This window comes from Petromyzon marinus, chromosome 12 (genome assembly GCF_048934315.1).
Source record: "Petromyzon marinus isolate PM22_M1 ecotype Great Lakes invasive population chromosome 12, UKy_Petmar_22M1.pri1.0, whole genome shotgun sequence".
Taxonomy (NCBI): Eukaryota; Metazoa; Chordata; class Hyperoartia; order Petromyzontiformes; family Petromyzontidae; genus Petromyzon; species Petromyzon marinus.
The window spans coordinates 7,107,993-7,128,216 of NC_133678.1; the positions used below are offsets into that span (position 1 = coordinate 7,107,993).

The 20,224-nt window shown below is 46.8% G+C and overlaps 2 protein-coding genes across 2 annotated transcripts; both read left to right on the forward strand.

The window, feature by feature from the left end:
* The first annotated feature begins 1,901 nt into the window (after positions 1 to 1,901).
* On the forward strand, positions 1,902 to 7,246 carry LOC142924331 (uncharacterized). The gene is made up of 5 exons (XM_076066584.1): positions 1,902 to 2,151; positions 3,435 to 3,563; positions 4,073 to 4,163; positions 5,177 to 5,481; positions 6,044 to 7,246. Exons 1-5 carry the CDS (start codon positions 2,037 to 2,039, stop codon positions 6,172 to 6,174), a joined length of 771 nt encoding a protein of 256 aa, XP_075922699.1. The 5' UTR covers positions 1,902 to 2,036; the 3' UTR covers positions 6,175 to 7,246.
* Positions 7,247 to 13,429: 6,183 nt separating this feature from the next.
* LOC116941619 (uncharacterized) lies at positions 13,430 to 19,955 on the forward strand. The gene is made up of 5 exons (XM_076066585.1): positions 13,430 to 13,613; positions 14,886 to 15,014; positions 15,534 to 15,624; positions 16,638 to 16,942; positions 17,505 to 19,955. Exons 1-5 carry the CDS (start codon positions 13,499 to 13,501, stop codon positions 17,633 to 17,635), a joined length of 771 nt encoding a protein of 256 aa, XP_075922700.1. The 5' UTR covers positions 13,430 to 13,498; the 3' UTR covers positions 17,636 to 19,955.
* Positions 19,956 to 20,224: the final 269 nt, after the last annotated feature.

The following is a 20,224-nucleotide window of genomic DNA, read 5'->3' on the forward strand; positions in this document are numbered from 1 at the left end:
TCGCCTCCGCTCTCCCGCACCTTGGCACTCACCATAGAGGCCATTCCTTTGCGCTCGCCTTTCATTGCTGGAGCCCCATCCGTTGTAATTCCAAACAGCTTGTGCCATTTAAATCCAGCCTGGTCAATTGCATCTGACACAGCTTCAAACATGTCCTTCCCAGTTGTTGTCCCCTTTAGACTCCGAAGATCGAGGAGTTCCTCCGTAATGCAAAAATAATCATCAAATCCCCGCAAAAAAATTAACAGCTGTGCAGTGCCCGTGGCATTTGTGCTCTCATCACATGCAATCGAGTAAAAATCGAAAGCACAAGCTTTATCTGACACTTGCTGTTTTAAGGTAGCCGGCAAGTCTTCAATTCGCCGCACAACCGTATTTATGGACATACTAACATCGTTGAAATCCTGCATTTTCTCCGGGCACATTATTCCCACGACTTTGGTGAGGCACTGTTTAAAGAAATCACCGTCTGAGAAAGGTTTCCCATGTAGGGCAATCAGTTGAGTTACTTCATAACTGGGTATTGTTGCATTTTCTTGAGCTTTGTTAGCACGGAAAAAAAAACCTGCTGCTACATTAACAGGCTAGCTGCCATTTGCTTTACCTTCTTCCGCTCGGCGCCAGTGTAGGACGTGAAGGTCTGATGTTTTGTTTCATAATGCCGTCGTAAATTGTACTCTTTCATCACGGCAACACTCTCATTACAAATCAAACAAACACACTTCCCCTTGGTTTCTATGCAATCTTGCGTCTCTTCGGTTCCGGCATTTTCTGGTGACCCTGAGCAAATGTTTTCTTCGATTGCTTGCTTTGTGGAGATGTTGCCTTGTTCAAGACAATACCGCCACCTAGTGTTTAAACTAAGAAATGCAATACCGTGAGCCATATTCCATTATGTTTTTAGACTTTGATACGGGCCAATTAAAAATGGATGGCGGGCCGCAGTTGGCCCGCGGGCCGTAGTTTGGACACCCCTGCACTACAATGACAATAGTTTCTATCGATTTGAAGCATGTTTTATTTTTTGGGAGGGGGGGGCAGAGCTTTGTGACGTCATATTTGAGGGGGGTCTGACTTTTTGTCACGCCGTGTGACGAAGGGGGGGGGGGCAAAAATAGTCCACAAGGAGAAGCACATTAAATGAGACTACAAATTAGATGAATTCACAAGCGACACATTAGGGGGCCATCCACTTAGTACGTACTCATGGAGGGGAGAGTGGGGGGGGTTTACCCAAATGCGTGCGCTTGCGTATGGGGGGGTCTACTGACAATGTGCGTACACATAGGTAACGAAGGGAGGAGGTGAAGCCTCGATAATAATTTGTCTACATTGGCCTTCAAATAAGCCACAGTTCAGTGTCTTCAGCTGTCACACAACAAGTACTAGCGGGAGAAGCGGGACTGTGGGAGAGGTGCCACACTTTGTGTGCCACCTGACTGCTCCGCTATCTATCACGCAGCTCAGCAAAATAAGTGGCTAAAGTACACGACTTAATTCTTTAATACAGCCGGCGGTGGACTATCTGTTTGCTTAAACGCGTTAATGTTATTAATCCTTGATCGTTGCTGCGTGGATTAATCATCGGCCGTTCTATCGGATTCGGGTGGAGGGGGGTGCGTCAGGCGTACGTACGCAGGTTGGAGGGGGGGTGTAAAAAGTACGCGTGGGTACAGGTAGGGGGGGGGGCTAAGTTTTGACAAATTTGTGCGTCCGTATTAAATACAGAGAACCTTATTTGTCAAATTAAATATAAGCGAGGTAAATGCAATTGTTATTACCTGATCCAAAGCCTGGATTACCTTAAATCCCCCCCCTCCCGCTCTCAACTGCCGAATGGACGCGTCCACTCGCCTGTCTCCGCCCACTCGCCTAGCTCCGCCCACTCGCCTGGCTCCGCCCACTCGCCGGTAGTGACGTCACACACTTCGAGGCCGTCTGGTGAGGTTGACGCTCCACGTTTAAGCTCCCGACAACAACGCTAAGTTTTAGCTCCAGGATATTCACTGAGCTCCACTTACTACAGCTGCTTCGCCATGGAGTTCAAGTTCTTCAAACTGCTCCTGCCGCTACTGCTGCTGCTTCTTGCGGGGTTCCATCCTTCGGCTGCAAAGCCCGTGATGTCCAAAAACAGCATCAGTGCGCCCGAGGGTAAGAGGGATAAATAGGGATCCATAGGAATTCCACCAGGAGATCCACTGGGCTCCACTAGGGCTTTACACGTGCGCTGGTGATATTAGTGGCACTGTTGGTGGATGTGGGCAGCAGTGACGCAGTGGTTAGCGTGCTGCGATACGAACCCAGCAACCCGAGTTTGATTTCTACTCACGGCCAACACCAGTGATGATTATCCGAACCGTTCATGGTCCTCCACGAAGTCGACTCAACCTCACATGTGGACTGTACCTGGTGTGGTGTGCAAACATTGTCGCTGGGGAGACAAGGGTTGTCCGGCATGGTGCTGACCACCCACCCCCTCGTGTACAGTGTTGGCCTTCATAGTTGCTTGCTTACAGCACTTGCCTCAACAATTTGTTAAGACTATATGAGGGGTCTTTGTGTTTTGTTTGTTGGTGGATGTTGTAATGCAGGAGATGGTGTTGAAGGCAATGCTTTGTGGTTGCCTTGTCGTCCTCGTGGTTGGCTTGTGGCGATTGTGATGGTGTTGATACCGTGGTGGTTATTTCAATTATGTGTTGTGTTGGTAGTAGTGGTTGTGATGCGATAGTAGCAATGTTGATGCTGGTAAATACGAACGTAAATTGAGGTCCTTCAAATTGGTGAAACAAAAGCCTGTTTCACAAAGTTTCCAAGTCACATGTGCATCTCCTGAACCTACAAATTATAAGAATCAGAATATTTACATATACTGGATGAATCCAATGAGCTATACAGCTGTTTTTCACAGATCTCCAGTTTGGGGGAGGTCAGAACGTTACAACAACAAACAATACAAAAACACGATAGGAGTGCAGAGTATAGGAAATATAACAATTCACTTATAAATATATACAAATAAAACCATATTTGTTACCTTATCTTGGCAAACAGCACGTGTAACCTCGTGGTCATTTTAGATCCTCATGCTTTTATTCACCGACCAAATGTCGCAAGTCAAAAAGACATTCTACCGATGCCAGTGTTTCATTGCCCGCATATGGAATTTTCTGAGACTCTCATCCATGCCTTCATTACTTCTCTGTTGGACTACGTTTCAAGTCGCTCCCCTTACGGTTTCCCTGCTGTGGTCATTTCAAGGTTAAAACCGGTCCAGAATTCTGCTGCGAGGCTCTTGGGCCGTACTCCGAAAGCCTTTTGTGTGCAGAGGCTTCGGTGCAATCAGTGCCAGTGAAAGGTTTGGTGTCATACACATAGGATGGGTGTGTGATGATTTTGCCATCGTCACACGTTGGTTCCGGTGGTCGGTCGTTCAGGAGTGGAGCCGGCGATGGGAATGTCCGGCTGGATCCAGCGGATGCGCGGCGTGAAAATGACGACAGCTCCCCCTCGGACCAGCGCGACTGCAACCCCTCAAGCACCCGACATTGTCCACAAATCTTCAGGTAATTATCTCATGATTATTATCCCTCTAGCCTTAACTCCAAGCCCTATGCGTAATGCTAAACCTAACCCTAACTGTAAACCCAAACTTTGTAACTAGCGATTGAAAAAGGAATGGCTTCACCCTTTCTGGCAATAATATAGGAGGTGTGAAGATTTTCCCACACCAAATACATAACTATTGGAAGGCATCGACTCTGCATTAACCACAAATGTTCGTGGTAAATCATGCAAGCAAACATGCTTCGAAAATGAATGTATTGTCCTTGAGACTAACTGGCCTCCACCAGAGACAGCCTCCTTTATGGCCTTGTCTCACCAGTGTTAGACTAGAGAATGCCAAAAGGCTAACAACACAAAACAAATACACATATTAAAGAATTAATAACTGAGGTTGAACAGTTATATCACTGTCCCTAACCCTTACTAATTAGGAATGTGAGTCACCCCTGTTGATATTTTGCTGGAGATAACTTAATGAATGTTTGCTCTCCCTTGTGTGTGGACGCAGTCTACAAGACGGTTACGTTGTCCGTCCTAAGTTCCATTGGGCTGATCACCCTGTGTGTTGGTGCAAGGCTTCTATACTGGCGTTACATGAGGTGAGTGTGATGATGATGAGGGTAAATGCAGGGTCCAGGGAGCACATGTTTCTTAAAATCAACCACTCTTTGCCATTGGTTCCATTTAAACCGCCTCCCTTCCATGTAAAACACTGCGTATGTTCTTTGTAAAAATATAATTGTAGAATGTTTGGAGTCAAGGGTAAGCCCTTCATCTTAAAGTGACTTGAAGAAAAACGAAAAACAAACAGCTCTTATCTTGTAGCTTCATAACTAATCAGCGAGTCCTTGGCAGTTTAGCACGCGTTTTATTTGATGGTACGATGAACTTCTGTAAAATGAATATCATGTTTTAAAATGAATAATGCATCTGAAATCACATTCTTGCAAGACAGCATCACCCCATGTTAGACAATGGTCCATGGAAACATCACACAATTACTGAACTCACTTCAAGTGACCTCTCATGTACACCACGGGGCAACAATTCCCCATCCGCTTTCACAGAGTAACGTCCACCACACAACTCTCAGAGCTCGGATTTAACTGAAATCAATGCACTCCTCAGCAGTAAAAAAAATCTCAGCAGTGCCGGTTCACACGAACATATCTCTACACCAACCAGCCACCAGCAAGCAGTGATGAATAACTAATTAAAGAAGCTTCAAATGCATGTGAAGCTTTGTGAGACAATGTCTAGGTGTGTGTGTAGTAGGAGCTAGGATAGGGGTCGGCAACCTGTGACTCCAGAGTAGCGTGCGGCTCATTAAGGGTTGCTTCGTGACGTTTTTTTATTTATTAAGGACTGTCTGGTATTCACCACAGTGCATTACGGCTGTTGAAATATTGAGGGTTTTTTTTACCGAATTAAAAAAAAAATGGTTCTTGTTATTTCGATCGCCAACCCCTGATGTAGGAAGATAAGAGCACTGTGCAGGAGTATAGGAACCCATGATGAACACTGTACAAGCCACGTGCACTGCATCCTAGCAAGGCAACCTTTCATGTCTAAACAATTTTCTTCCGCTTCTCTTTTGCACTTTTTGTGGTAGCCTTTCAGCACAGCCTGCAGATGATGGTGGCGAAGCCAATGTCATGAACAGTGATGAAGAAGACGCGCCACCATCACTCTGGAGCGATATCTCACGAGTCCTCACGGCAATTCGCCAATACATAATGCCGCAACCAAGGGCCGTGGATGAAGAAGGTGAAGACGTTGCACCAGGCGGGTGGTTTATGGAGATTCTAACTACCTTGGTGCAAAGCTTGAAGCCTGAGCCAGGGACCAGCAGCAGCACAGATGGCAATGGTGATGCCCACAAAAAGTCGCACCATAAGGCGAAGAACCTGAAGACAGGTGAGAGAAGTGTGTGTGTCTGTGTGCATCTACCAGTCATCTCGCACCTCCGATTAGCACGGCTGGCTATGTGTGGTACAAAGAAGTTCAACGTACCTTCATCTCAGACAAACTGTGGCACCTGGATCTGTTCCATGACCTCCTGCCAGCGAGCCTTCGACATTTCACTTGGCCTCAAAGTGCACGTAGCATGGCACACGTGCCGTAGTGACTTCACCGCCACTTGGTCGCAAACGGGAGTTGTGTTTTACACGTTGCCTTCATGATGGTATACCACTCGTAAAATGTTGGCAGAACATTGAATTGCAATAGTCATGCAATTCTACATTACTAATCTGGCCAGCGTTGAAAACGCTCGATTTTTTTCTTGCATGAACAAATCCTCCGTCACTAGATCTGACAACAGTCGTAATACTGGGCCAGAGCCTGTGGCTCTTACTTCACCAATATAATTTGACGTATAGCAGATATCGGTCCATTAATGCTTTTTCTGTTAACTGATTCATTCCAATTACTCACCATTGTTAAGTTGTTTCCCTTCACGTGATCTGTCTCCTTGCAGGCAAAAAGAAGGAAAAGTTCAAGAAATTCCTGGCAAATAAGAGAACGCAAGTGAAGAAACTGCACAGCAAATTCAAGGCGACTTTCAAGAAGAAAATGCCAAAATTTAAATTTAGGAGGAAGCGCAAATAGTCGTGGACAGCGACTACCCTTCCTTGACAACCCCTCCCCGCTCCTCCTCTTCACTCCGAACATTTATGAATTAACATGATCACATCTCTCGTCATATCGCATTGCCTGCTCCCTACTTCAACCCTTCACAAAGTTAATGATTCTTCGTTTAGCCCAAAACAGATTGTTTGGGCAAGGCCGGCATAGTGGTCACGCCCGGCTGCCTTTGTTTCCCGAATGACGATCTTTTTGCATTCACCATGTCCTCATTTGAGTTTGAGTCAACCCACAGGAGACCCACCTGTTTTGTTACCAGAACAAAGGGGAAAACACATTTTCATACTTCAACCCACATGCACACATATAACACAGAGATCCCCTGTATAGCCTTAACAGACTGTTCGGGCAAGTGCTGTTAGCGCCGGTCCCCGACCACCTCTCCTGCCTGTCCCGCGCCCTGTGGGCATTTCTACTTGGTGGCCTGGCTGCCGGCGGTTGCCCACCGGGCATCGCCGGCACCGAGCGACTTCCGCGCCATCCCTCGAAACCGTTGGGCCGCTCCGTCACCCGCGTCTGGCGGCTCCTTTTCCGGGCCACTTGGCTGCCAAGGCATCGGCAGCCCCGGGACATCGGGGCTTTGTGCGGTCCGAAGGATGGAAGGTCGAGCTCCGGGCCGGGGGAGTCTTTACCATATCAGCATGCCGGGCACGGAGGGAAGCTTCGCGTCCGTGGAAAGCAAGCCGGGCCGAGCCTGCGGGTTCTTCCTTGTCGCGGGCCCCGGCCAGGACTCCGCTGCTGCACTGCGTGGACATTGCGGAACTCGTCGGTGGTGCGGGGGACTCCATCGCCGTGGGCCCCTTCTCCCTCCTGGCTCCAGCCCCTCGCCCCGCCCCCCTTTGTCTTTCCAATGCAATTTTGGCCGACTACCTTTCAATGTATCTTTTCAAATTATTGTTATGCTAGGTACAATTGTATAATTGCTGTACAGCGCCTTGTTAAAGGCACTATGTAAATATCATTAAGATAAGATGCACACTTGCGCAAATGCTGATATACATGTAACATAAAAAAAACTAATTTTATTTGCAATGTATTTACAATGTCTTGTTGCTTCTGTTGAACAATGCAATATTCACATGTACATATATGATTCTGCAGCTTCACACGTGGTCACTCCTGCGAATGATCTGTTTAATTCCCAGCCAGGTCCATCAACCCAGGCTTGGCTCAGAGCTCACATCCTCCTCACTCGAGCTTTTTTTACTGCTTGTAGTGCATTGCGCATTGGGATCCTAGGATGGAATGCGCATTATAAATTTGAATTTTTTTTTTTAGATTGGAGGAATCTGATGAGATACGAAGCTCTTTTTCACATGTCCAGTAGGGGTGGGTCAAGGCCCTGGTTTCAATACTGGTAATAGAAAACAGCACTTGAGTTTGTACTTCCTACCTTGGGGCCACTTCGCCTCACCCCTGGTTCCTCAGTCATCGAGTGGCCCATCACTACGATGCTGAATTGACACCAAGTGCTCTGATGCTCAATGTTGGCCTCACTCAAGCTATTGGGGCTAACAATCCACCACCCTGGATATTCCATTCACAATAGTAATTTGGGGTTGACAATCCAAGGTTCAATTATTTGTTAAATATTGCCTTGAATGATTTCCGCTCCTCGTGGCTGCAAGTCTAATACCCGTATGACTTGTTTCCATGCGTCAGCAATATCACCCTCCATGGTCATTCCACTGCTGGATAAAGACCTCCCGAAGCCATATTAATATTTCATGATCCCCACCGGAGGGCCACTAGAGTGAAGCTGGACCGTACGCTAACATTCCATGACAACCTCAAAAAGGTAGCCTCCAAGACCACAACAAGGGTCAACCTGGTCCAGAAACTGCCAAGCACACGCTGGGCAGCATCAGCACCAGTGCTGCGGACTATCAGCGATGGCCCTTGTGTGCTCTGTAGCCGAATACTGTTCACCAGTATGGACCAGAAGTAGTCACCACTCGACTTGTTCATGTCCAACTGAACACTGCAATGCAGTGGATCACTGGAACCCTCAAGTCAACACCAACACCCTTGGCTCCCCGTGCTGTTACACATCTCTCCCCCACCCATCCGCTGCAACACTGCAAACCTCTGGGAAGGCCTGCAAATCGAGGAAAACAGTCGCCCATTCATTAGGACCTCAACAACGTCCCTTGTCATAATTTGAAGTCAGGCAAGCTCTTTTGGACCCATGCGCTTAGCCTGAAACAATGCCAATTCAAACCCGATGAAGCTTGGGAAGTTGAATGGAGTTCAAAAGAACGCAACAACATCTTGTGAATGACGCAATGCAGAAGATCCCTGGATTTAATCTTCCACGAAGCTCATGGTCCACCATAAAACGCATCCACTGCACAAACCATGGTGGATGTGGACCCTTGATGCACAAATGGAAAATAAAAAAAAACTCTCCAGTCGTGTGCGACTGTAGTCATCCAGAACAAACCATAGAGCATATAACAATGCAATGCTCGATGCACGCATACGAAGGAGACATCACAACGATACCCTCCACTGCTCCTTACGCGGTTGTCCGCTGGCTTGACAACCTTGAATGTGAAATTGTAGTCGTTGCGCTGCATCTACATCAGCAGCCACACATGACCAGAAGAAGAAGAGACTGCTGCTGCCCGTCAGTCTCACTGCTGCCTGTCCGTCGGTCACATTGGCTCATATTTATTTTGGGTGCTGACCTAAGACAAAAGACGACGCATGAAGCAGTTCTTGAGGTCCCGCTGATGGTTTTTTGACACAATGTACACGACATAGGGGTTTTGTGTGTGCGGGGAGTAGTGGTGTAGTGGTTAGCGCGCTGCGCTACGAACCCGGCGACCCGAGTTCGATTTCCGCTCACGGCCACCAACACCGGTGACGATTATCGTGGGCCTCTCCCCTAGGTCGACTCAGCCTCCAACGTGTACCTGGTACGGTGTGTGCTAGCACACCCACCCCCGTCGTTGTGCCATGCCGGCCTTAATAGGTGCTGCTCACTAACAGCACTTGCCACAACACTATGTGAAGGCTACACGGTGGGGGATCTTTGTCTTTGTTGTGGAGACGCGGCCAGATTTAAAATAACGCCAATGCCATTCACTCTCAAATATTAACATTATTATTTGAGTGCCTACGTACTAAAACGTATCTAAGCTGCCTTCATGTCGGCTTGTTTTCTTTGATTGTCACACAGAATTGTACACACGTTAACAATACGTTGAAGAACGACTACTTTAAGGTCTTGCAGAGTCGAGATCTTGTTGGTGTATTGCCCTATAACACACTGCTGAGGCCCCATTATCCGAAAGCAGCTGCCAGTCTGGTGTTCAAGAGACTGCCAGTAACACTGAGAAGTAAATCAGTCCTCCTGTGTAATAATATACGTCACTGTTTGATGTTAGCGTTTTCACCTGGTCCACTTAGTGTTGCCAACTCTGGCCGAAGCTGTTTCGTGATATTAATTTAAATTATTTTATTTTCTTAAAACATCCTATATTGAAATCTCTCGGATCGTTCTGCAATTGCCACAGAGAGATCAACACAAACCCCGGGAGATTCCCGGCCAATCCGGAACGGTTGGCAACTCGAGTTCCGCTGTCAACCAAACCGGGTCACGTGGTCTCAACAGTCAGCCCAGGGTGCGTTAGTGGCCGCCCATAAATGACGTCACGCACCTAGGGGGGGAGGGGGTCAGACATTTGTGGCGATGTGTGACGATGGGGGGTGGGGGAGGGGTTGAGAAATGTGACGTCACATCAAAATGCGCAACTTTAAATAAATAGAAACAACACGTTCTACTTATATTCTTGGTTCTTTCGGTAAAGTCACGTAGAAGGGAAACAATAAAATAATAAAATAATAAAATTCTCACGACGTTTCTACTTAATAAAATAGACTTTTTTTAAATGAATGTTCTCTCCTACAATATCAGAGTACAGCGCCACATTAAATACGCACAACAGGGTGTCCAAACTTTTTTTCTCGAGGGCCACATACAGAAAAATATACGAAGGACTGGGCCACTCACTAAACGTGAGGTATACTGCCTCACTTCTCATGCACTAATATTGGCAAAATCAATCAAATGCAGAGACAAGAAGAGAAATAGGGGATGTGGATATTTCAAGCTTATTACACAAATAAATTATTGGGCTTGTTAACACATCAACTAACGTGTGTTAAAAAAGGATCAACTTTAATTGACTAAATTTATTAAGTAATTGGGCTTATTAACAAATGAAAACCGCGTGTATATTTTTAACTCACCTGTAATGGGAAGAATGTTATGCTCAGTGGGAGCAGTGATGCTGCGCTTTGGTCTGAAGAATAGCTGGCAGGTCAGGAGTAAGTTTGGTGGTTGAGATGCGAAGGACGTCACGGAGATGGCTGTCGGTCGTTCTGGTTCTCAGTCTGCTTTTGTTCAGCGTTAACAGAGAGAATGTCTGCTCACAGATGTATGTTGAGCCGAACAGACTCATCATTCGTTTTGCATGGCGTCTCATCAGAGGCCTTTTCCAAGCTCCGGTAGAAGTCAGGTAGGGAGAGAAGCTGATGCTGATTCTTCAGAGAAACATCACACTGAATTTCGATCAGTTCTAATTGCAGACTCTCCTCCACTTCTTTTGCATCCATTGAAAACGGAGCCGCAAACAGTGTGATTTCCTTCTCAATGACAGAAAAATCTTGGAAGCGCTGACTGAATTCTGTCATGAGAGATGTGATCACAGACACATATTCTCCCATTTTTGTGCTTTTGATTTCGGTCAGCGTGGGGAAGTGCGCTACATTGAAGTTGCGCAGTTGAGACTCGAAGAGACGGAGCTTCGCACGGAATGCTTTCATGTGCGCATACAGCTGTGGTACCAGCTGCTCTTTGCCTTGTAGTCTCTTGTTCAGGGTGTTGAGATGATCAGTGAGATCAACTAAAAAAGCCAGGTCTGCCAACCATAAAGGGTCACTGATCTCATGGAGAGGTCTGCCCTTTTCTTTAAAAAACTTGTCGATATTTGATCTCAGGGAATAAAACCGCTGCAGCACGGAGCCGCGACTGAGCCAGCGCACTTCAGAATGGTAGAGTAGGTCCCCGTATTCAGCATCGACATCAGAGAGGAACGCTTGAAATTCTCTGTGGTAAACCCCTCGTGCCCGAATTATGTTGACAGTTTTCACAGCTGTGTTCATGACATCGTCAAGCTGGATTATCTTGGCACAGAGGGCTTCTTGGTGGATGATACAGTGCATTTTGACAGCCTCGCCTCCGCTCTCCCACACCTTGGCACTCACCATAGAGGCCATTCCTTTGCGCTCGCCTGTCATTGCTGGAGCCCCATCCGTTGTAATTCCAAACAGCTTGTCCCATTTAAGTCCAGCCTGGTCAATTGCATCTGACACAGCTTCAAACATGTCCTTCCCAGTTGTTGTCCCCTTTAGACTCCGAAGATCGAGGAGTTCCTCCGTAATGCAAAAATAATCATCAACTCCCCGCAAAAAAATTAACAGCTGTGCAGTGCCCGTGGCATTTGTGCTCTCATCACATGCAATCGAGTAAAAATCGAAAGCACAAGCTTTATCTGACACTTGCTGTTTTAAGGTAGCCGACAAGTCCTCAATTCGCCGCGCAACCGTATTTATGGACATACTAACATCGTTGAAATCCTGCATTTTCTCCGGGCACATTATTCCCACGACTTTGGTGAGGCACTGTTTAAAGAAATCACCGTCTGAGAAAGGTTTCCCATGTAGGGCAATGAGTTGAGTTACTTCATAACTGGCTATTGTTGCATTTTCTTGAGCTTTGTTAGCACGGAAAAAAAAAACCTACTGCTACATTAACAGGCTAGCTGCCATTTGCTTTACCTTCTTCCACTCGGCGCCAGTGTAGGACGTGAAGGTCTGATGTTTTGTTTCATAATGCCGTCGTACATTGTACTCTTTCATCACGGCAACACTCTCATTACAAATCAAACAAACACACTTCCCCTTGGTTTCTATGCAATCTTGCGTCTCTTCGGTTCCGGCATTTTCTGGTGACCCTGAGCAAATGTTTTCTTCGATTGCTTGCTTTGTGGAGATGTTGCCTTGTTCAAGACAATAGCGCCACCTCGTGTTTAAACTAAGAAGTGCAATACCGTGAGCCATATTGCATTATATTTTTAGACTTTGATACGGGTCAATTATAAATGGATGGCGGGCCGCAGTTGGCCCGCGGGCCGTGGTTTGGACACCTCTGCACTACAATGACAATAGTTTCTATCGATTTGAAGCATGTTTTATTTTTTGGGAGGGTGGGGGGGGGCAGAGCTTTGTGACATAATATTTGAGGGGGGTCTGACTTTTTGTCACGCCGTGTGACGAAGGGGGGGGGGGGCAAAAATAGTCCACAAGGAGAAGCACATTAAATGAGACTACAAATTAGATGAATTCACAAGCGACACATTAGGGGGCCATCCACTTAGTACGTACGCATGGAGGGGGGAGTGGGGGTGGGGTTAACCCAAATGCGTACGCTTGCGTATGGGGGTGTCTACTGACAATGTGCGTACACATAGGTAACGAAGGGAGGAGGTGAAGCTTCGATAATAATTTGTCTACATTGGCCTTCAAATAAGCCACAGTTCAGTGTCTTCAGCTGTCACACAACAAGTACTAGCGGGAGAAGCGGGCCTGTGGGAGAGGTGCCACACTTTGTGTGCCACCTGACTGCTCCGCTATCTATCACGCAGCTCAGCAAAATAAGTGGCTAAGGTACACAACTTAATTCTTTAATACAGCCGGCGGTGGACTATCTGTTTGCTTAAACGCGTTAATGTTATTAATCCTTGATCGTTGCTGCGTGGATCAATCATCGGCCGTTCTATCGGATTCGGGTGGAGGGGGGTGCGTCAGGCGTACGTACGCAGGTTGGAGGGGGGGTGTAAAAAGTACGCGTGGGTAAAGGTAGGGGGGGAGGGGCTAAGTTTTGACAGATTTGTGCGTACGTGTTAAATAGAAAGACCCATATTTGTCAAATTAAATATAAGCGAGGTAAATACAATTGTTATTACCTGATCCAAAGCCTGGATTTCCTTAAATCCCCCCCTCCCGCTCTCAACTGCCGAATGGACGCGTCTACTCGCCTGGCTCCGCCCACTCGCATAGCTCCGCCCACTCGCCTGGCTCCGCCCACTCGCCGGTAGTGACGTCACACACATCGAGGCGGTCTGGTGAGGTTGACGCTCCACGTTTAAGCTCCCGACAACAACGCTAAGTTTTAGCTCTAGGATATTCACTGAGCTCCACTTACTACAGCTGCTTCGCCATGGAGTTCAAGTTCTTCAAACTGCTCCTGCCGCTACTGCTGCTGCTTCTTGCGGGGTTCCATCCTTCGGCTGCAAAGCCCGTGATGTCCAAAAACAGCATCAGTGCGCCCGAGGGTAAGAGGGATAAATAGGGATCCATAGGAATTCCACCAGGAGATCCACTGGGCTCCAATAGGGCTTTACACGTGCGCTGGTGATATTAGTGGCACTGTTGGTGGATGTAGGCAGCAGTGGTGCAGTGGTTAGCGCGCTGCGATACGAACCCAGCAACCAGATTTTGATTTCTACTCACGGCCCACACCAGTGATGATTATCCGAACCGTTCATGGTCCTCCCCGAAGTCGACTCAACCTCACATGTGGACTGTACCTGGTGTGGTGTGCAAACATTGTCGCTGGGGAGACAAGGGTTGTCGGGCATGGTGCTGACCATCCACCCCCTCGTGTACCGTGTTGGCCTTCATAGTTGCTTGCTTACAGCACTTGCCTCAACAATTTGTTAAGGCTATAGGAGGGGTCTTTGTTGGTGGATGTTGTGATGCAGGAGATGGTGTTGAAGGCAATGCTTTGTGGTTGCCTTGTCGTCCTCGTAGTTGGCTTGTGGCGATTGGGATGGTGTTGATACCGTGGTGGTTATTTCAATTATGTGTTGTGTTGGTAGTAGTGGTTGTGTTGCGATAGTAGCAGTGTTGATGCTGGTAAATACGAACGTAAATTGAGGTCCTTCAAATTGGTAAAACAAAAGCCAGTTTCACAAAGTTTCCAAGTCACGTGTGCATCTCCTGAACCTAAAAATTATTAGAATCAGAATATTTATGTATACTGGATGAATCCAATGAGCTATACAGCTGTTTTTCACAGATCTCCAGTTTGGGGGAGGTCAGAACGTTACAACAACAAACAATACAAAAACACGATAGGAGTGCAGAGTATAGGAAATATAACAATTCACTTATAAATATATACAAATAAAACTATTTTTGTTACCTTATCCTGGCAAACAGCACGTGTAACCTCGTGGTTATTTTGGATCCTCATGCTTTTATTCACCGACCAAATGTCGCAAGTCAAAAAGACATTCTACCGATGCCAGTGTTTCATTGCCCGCATATGGAATATTCTGAGACTCTCATCCATGCCTTCATTACTTCTCTGTTGGACTACATTTCAACTCGCTCCCCTTACCGTTTCCCTGCTGTGGTCATTTCAAGGTTCAAAACGGTCCAGAATTCTGCTGCGAGGCTCTTGGGCCGTACTCCGAAAGCCTTTTGTGTGCAGAGGCTTCTGTGCAATCAATGCCAGTGAAAGGTTTGGTGTCATACACATAGGATGGGTGTGTGATGATTTTGCCATCGTCACACGTTGGTTCCGGTGGTCGGTCGTTCAGGAGTGGAGCCGGCGATGGGAATGTCCGGCTGGATCCAGCGGATGCGCGGCGTGAAAATGACGACAGCTCCCCCTCGGACCAGCGCGACTGCAACCCCTCAAGCACCCGACATTGTCCACAAATCTTCAGGTAATTATCTTATGATTATTATCCCTCTAGCGGTGTCTAGCCTTAACTCCAAGCCCTATGCGTAATGCTAAACCTAACCCTAACTGTAAAAACAAACTTTGTAACTAGCGATTGAAAAAGAAATGGCTTCACCCTTTCTGGCAATAATATAGGAGGTGTTTAGATTTTCCCACACCAAATACATACCTATTGGAAGGCATCGACTCTGCATTAACCACAAATGTTTGTGGTAAAACATGCAAGCAAACATGCTTCGAAAATGAATGTATTGTCCTTGAGACTAATTGACCTCCACCAGAGACAGCCTCCTTTATGGCCTTGTCTCACCAGTGTTAGACTAGAGAATGCAAAAAGGCTAACAACACGAAACGAATACACATATTAAAGCATTAATAACTGAGGTTGAACAGTTATATCACTGTCCCTAACCCTTACTAATTAGGAATGTGAGTCACCCCTGTTGATATTTTGCTGGAGATAACTTAATGAATGTTTGCTCTCCCTTGTGTGTGGACGCAGTCTACAAGACGGTTATGTTGTCCGTCCTAAGTTCCATTGGGCTGATCACCCTGTGTGTTGGTGCAAGGCTTCTATACTGGCGTTACGTGAGGTGAGTGTGATGATGATGAGGGTAAATGCAGGGTCCAGGGAGCACATGTTTCTTAAAATCAACCGCTCTTTGCCATTGGTTCCATTTAAACCGCCTCTCTTCCATGTAAAACACTGCGTATGTTCTTTGTAAAAATATAATTGTAGAATGTTTGGAGTCAAGGGTAAGCCCTTCATCTTAAAGTGACTTGAAGAAAAACGAAAAACAAACAGCTCTTATCTTGTAGCTTCATAACTAATCAGCGAGTCCTTGGCAGTTTAGCACCCGTTTTATTTGATGGTACGATGAACTTCTGTAAAATGAGTATCATGTTTTAAAATGAATAATGCATCCGAAATCACATTCTTGCAAGGCAGCATCACCCCATGTTAGACAATGGTCCATGGAAACATATCACACAATTACTGAACTCACTTCAGGTGGCCTCTCATGTACACCACGGGGCAACAATTCCCCCATCCGCTTTCACAGAGTAACGTCCACCACACAACTCTCAGAGCTCGGATTTAACTGAAATCAATGCACTCCTCAGCAGTAAAAAAAATCTCAGCAGTGCCGGTTCACATGAACATATCTCTACACCAACCAGCCACCAGCAAGCAGTGATGAATAACTAATTAAAGAAGCTTCAAATGCATGTGAAGCTTTGTGAGACAATGTCTATGTGTGTGTGTAGTAGGAGCTAGGATAGGGGTCGGCAACCTGTGACTCCAGAGTAGCGTGCGGCTCTTTAAGGGTTGCTTCGTGACGTTTATTTATTTATTAAGGACTGTCTGGTATTCACCACAGTGCATTACGGCTGTTGAAATATTGAGGGGTTTTTTTACCGAATAAAAAAAATGGTTCTTGTTATTTCGATCGCCAACCCCTGATGTAGGAAGATAAGAGCACTGTGCAGGAGTATAGGAACCCATGATGAACACTGTACAAGCCACGTGCACTGCATCCTAGCAAGGCAACCTTTCATGTCTAAACAATTTTCTTCCGCTTCTCTTTTGCACTTTTTGTGGTAGCCTTTCAGCACAGCCTGCAGATGATGGTGGCGAAGCCAATGTCATGAACAGTGATGAAGAAGACGTGCCACCATCACTCTGGAGCGATATCTCACGAGTCCTCACGGCAATTCGCCAATACATAATGCCGCAGCCAAGGGCCGTGGATGAAGAAGGTGAAGACGTTGCACCAGGCGGGTGGTTTATGGAGATTCTAACTACCTTGGTGCAAAGCTTGAAGCCTGAGCCAGGGACCAGCAGCAGCACAGATGGCAATGGTGATGCCCACAAAAAGTCGCACCATAAGGCGAAGAACCTGAAGACAGGTGAGAGAAGTGTGTGTGTCTGTGTGCATCTACCAGTCATCTCGCACCTCCGATTAGCATGGCTGGCTATGTGTGGTACAAAGAAGTTCAACGTACCTTCATCTCAGACAAACTGTGGCACCTGGATCTGTTCCATGACCTCCTGCCAGCGAGCCTTCGACATTTCACTTGGCCTCAAAGTGCACGTAGCATGGCACACGTGCCGTAGTGACTTCACTGCCACTTGGTCGCAAACGGGAGTTGTGTTTTACACGTTGCCTTCATGGTGGTATACCACTCGTAAAATGTTGGCAGAACATTGAATTGCAATAGTCATGCAATTCTACATTACTAATCTGGCCAGAGTTGAAAACGCTCGATTTTTTTCTTTCATGAACAAATCCTCCGTCACTAGATCTGACAACAGTCGTAAGACTGGGCCAGAGCCTGTGGCTCTTACTTCACCAATATAATTTGACGTAAAGCAGATATCGGTCCATTGATGCTTTTTCTGATAACTGATTCATTCCAATTACTCACCATTTTTAAGTTGTTTCCCTTCACGTGATCTGTCTCCTTGCAGGCAAAAAGAAGGAAAAGTTCAAGAAATTCCTGGCAAATAAGAGAACGCAAGTGAAGAAACTGCACAGCAAATTCAAGGCGACTTTCAAGAAGAAAATGCCAAAATTAAAATTTAGGAGGAAGCGCAAATAGTCGTGGACAGCGACTACCCTTCCTGGACAACCCCTCCCCGCTCCTCCTCTTCACTCCGAACATTTATGAATTAACATGATCACATCTCTCGTCATATCGTATTGCCTGCTCCCTTCTTCAACCCTTCACAAAGTTAATGATCCCTCGTTTAGCCCAAAACAGATTGTTTGGGCAAGGCCGGCATAGTGGTCACCCCCGGCTGCCTTTGTTTCCCGAGTGACGATCTTTTTGCATTCACCATGTCCTCATTTGAGTTTGAGTCAACCCACAGGAGACCCACCTGTTTTGTTACCAGAACAAAGGGGAAAACACATTTTCATACTTCAACCCACATGCACACATATAACACAGAGATCCCCTGTATAGCCTTAACAGACTGTTCGGGCAAGTGCTGTTAGCGCCGGTCCCCGACCACCTCTCCTGCCTGTCCCGCGCCCTGTGGGCATTTCTACTTGGTGGCCTGGCTGCCGGCGGTTGCCCACCGGGCATCGCCGGCACCGAGCGACTTCCGCGCCATCCCTCGAAACCGTTGGGCCGCTCCGTCACCCGCGTCTGGCGGCTCCTTTTCCGGGCCACTTGGCTGCCAAGGCATCGGCAGCCCCGGGACATCGGGGCTTTGTGCGGTCCGAAGGATGGAAGGTCGAGCTCCGGGCCGGGGGAGTCTTCACCATATCAGCATGCCGGGCACGGAGGGAAGCTTCGCGTCCGTGGAAAGCAAGCCGGGCCGAGGCTGCGGGTTCTTCCTTGTCGCGGGCCCCGGCCAGGACTCCACTGCTGCACTGCGTGGACATTGCGGAACTCGTCGGTGGTGCGGGGGACTCCATCGCCGTGGGCCCCTTCTCCCTCCTGGCTCCAGCCCCTCGCCCCGCCCCCCTTTGTCTTTCCAATCCAATTTTGCCCGACTACCTTTCAATGTATCTTTTCAAATTATTGTTATGCTAGGTACAATTGTATAATTGCTGTACAGCGCCTTGTTAAAGGCACTATGTAAATATCATTAAGATAAGATGCACACTTGTGCAAATGCTGATATACATGTAACATAAAAAAACTAATTTTATTTGCAATGTATTTACAAAGTCTTGTTGCTTCTGTTGAACAATGCAATATTCACATGTACATATATGATTCTGCAGCTTCACACGTGGTCACTCCTGCGAATGATCTGTTTAATTCCCAGCCAGGTCCGTCAACCCAGGCTTGGCTCAGAATGGAATGCGCATTATAAATGTTAATTATTTTTTTAGATTAGAGGAATCTGATGAGATACGAAGCTCTTTTTCACATGTCCAGTAGGGGTGGGTCAAGGCCCTGGTTTCAATACTGGTAATAGAAAACAGCACTTGAGTTTGTACTTCCTACCTTGGGGCCACTTCGCCTCACCCCTGGTTTCTGAGTCATCGAGTGGCCCATCACTACGATGCTGAATTGACACCAAGTGCTCTGATGCTCAATGTTGGCCCCACTCAAGCTATTAGGGCTAACAATCCACCACCCTGGATATTCCATTCACAATAGTAATTTGGGGTTGACAATCAAAGAATCAATTATTTTTTTGAATATTGCCTTGAATGATTTGCGCTCCTCATGGCTGCAAGTCTAATACCCGTATGACTTGTTTCCATGCGTCAGCAATATCACCCTCCATGGTCATTCCACTGCTGGATAAAGACCTCCCTAAGCCATATTAATATTTAATGATCCCCACTGGAGGGCCACTAGTGAAACTGGACCGTACGCTAACATTCCATGACAACCTCAAAAAGGTAGCCTCCAAGACCAAAACAAGGGTCAACCTGGTCCAGAAACTGCCAAGCACACGCTGGGCAGCATCAGCACCAGTGCTACGGACTATCAGCGATGGCCCTTGTGTGTTCTGCAGCCGAATACTGTTCACCAGTATGGACCAGAAGTAGTCACCACTCGACTTTTCTAGATTTGAAGCTTTTGTGACTGCAAGGATCCATACTCTTTGGTTCTATTCGGTAAAGTCACGTAGGTAAAAATAAAATGACAAAAAAATCACGACGTTTCGGCCACAACACAATTGGCCTTCAGGTGAAGGGACTGGACTGTCCAGAGGACAGCGTTGGAGTGAAGACAGCAAGCCCAGGTCGCATCCTTTAAGCTGTGTGGGAGGAAACAAAAAAACGCCTTGACAAAGGAATTAGCATAAAATTATGTACTGGACCGGCACGGTGGGGGGGGGGGGGAAGTTTACATGATGTTGGTGTGAAGGGAAATAACCTGCTGTGAAAGTTTGGAATACCACTACTTGAATAAATATACTGTACCATTGAAAATTAGTTTAATGTTTGGTTTGATTTAGAACATCTTTCCAATAATTGCTTAATTTGAAACCATCCTCTAGGTTGAAATTGTATCTGTGTTTGTAAATCTGAATTGCCTCGTGGACAAATCTCTGATAAAAACCCGTGGGTTTGCAGAGAACCTTGGTATCGGAGAAAACTATATCGTGATCACCCACAGCGTTGTAACAGTGAGCAGCTACGGCAGAAGAATTCGTTCTGCCGTGTTTCAAATCTGATTTGTGCTCGCGAATTCGGTCAGAGACATGTCGTTTCGTCT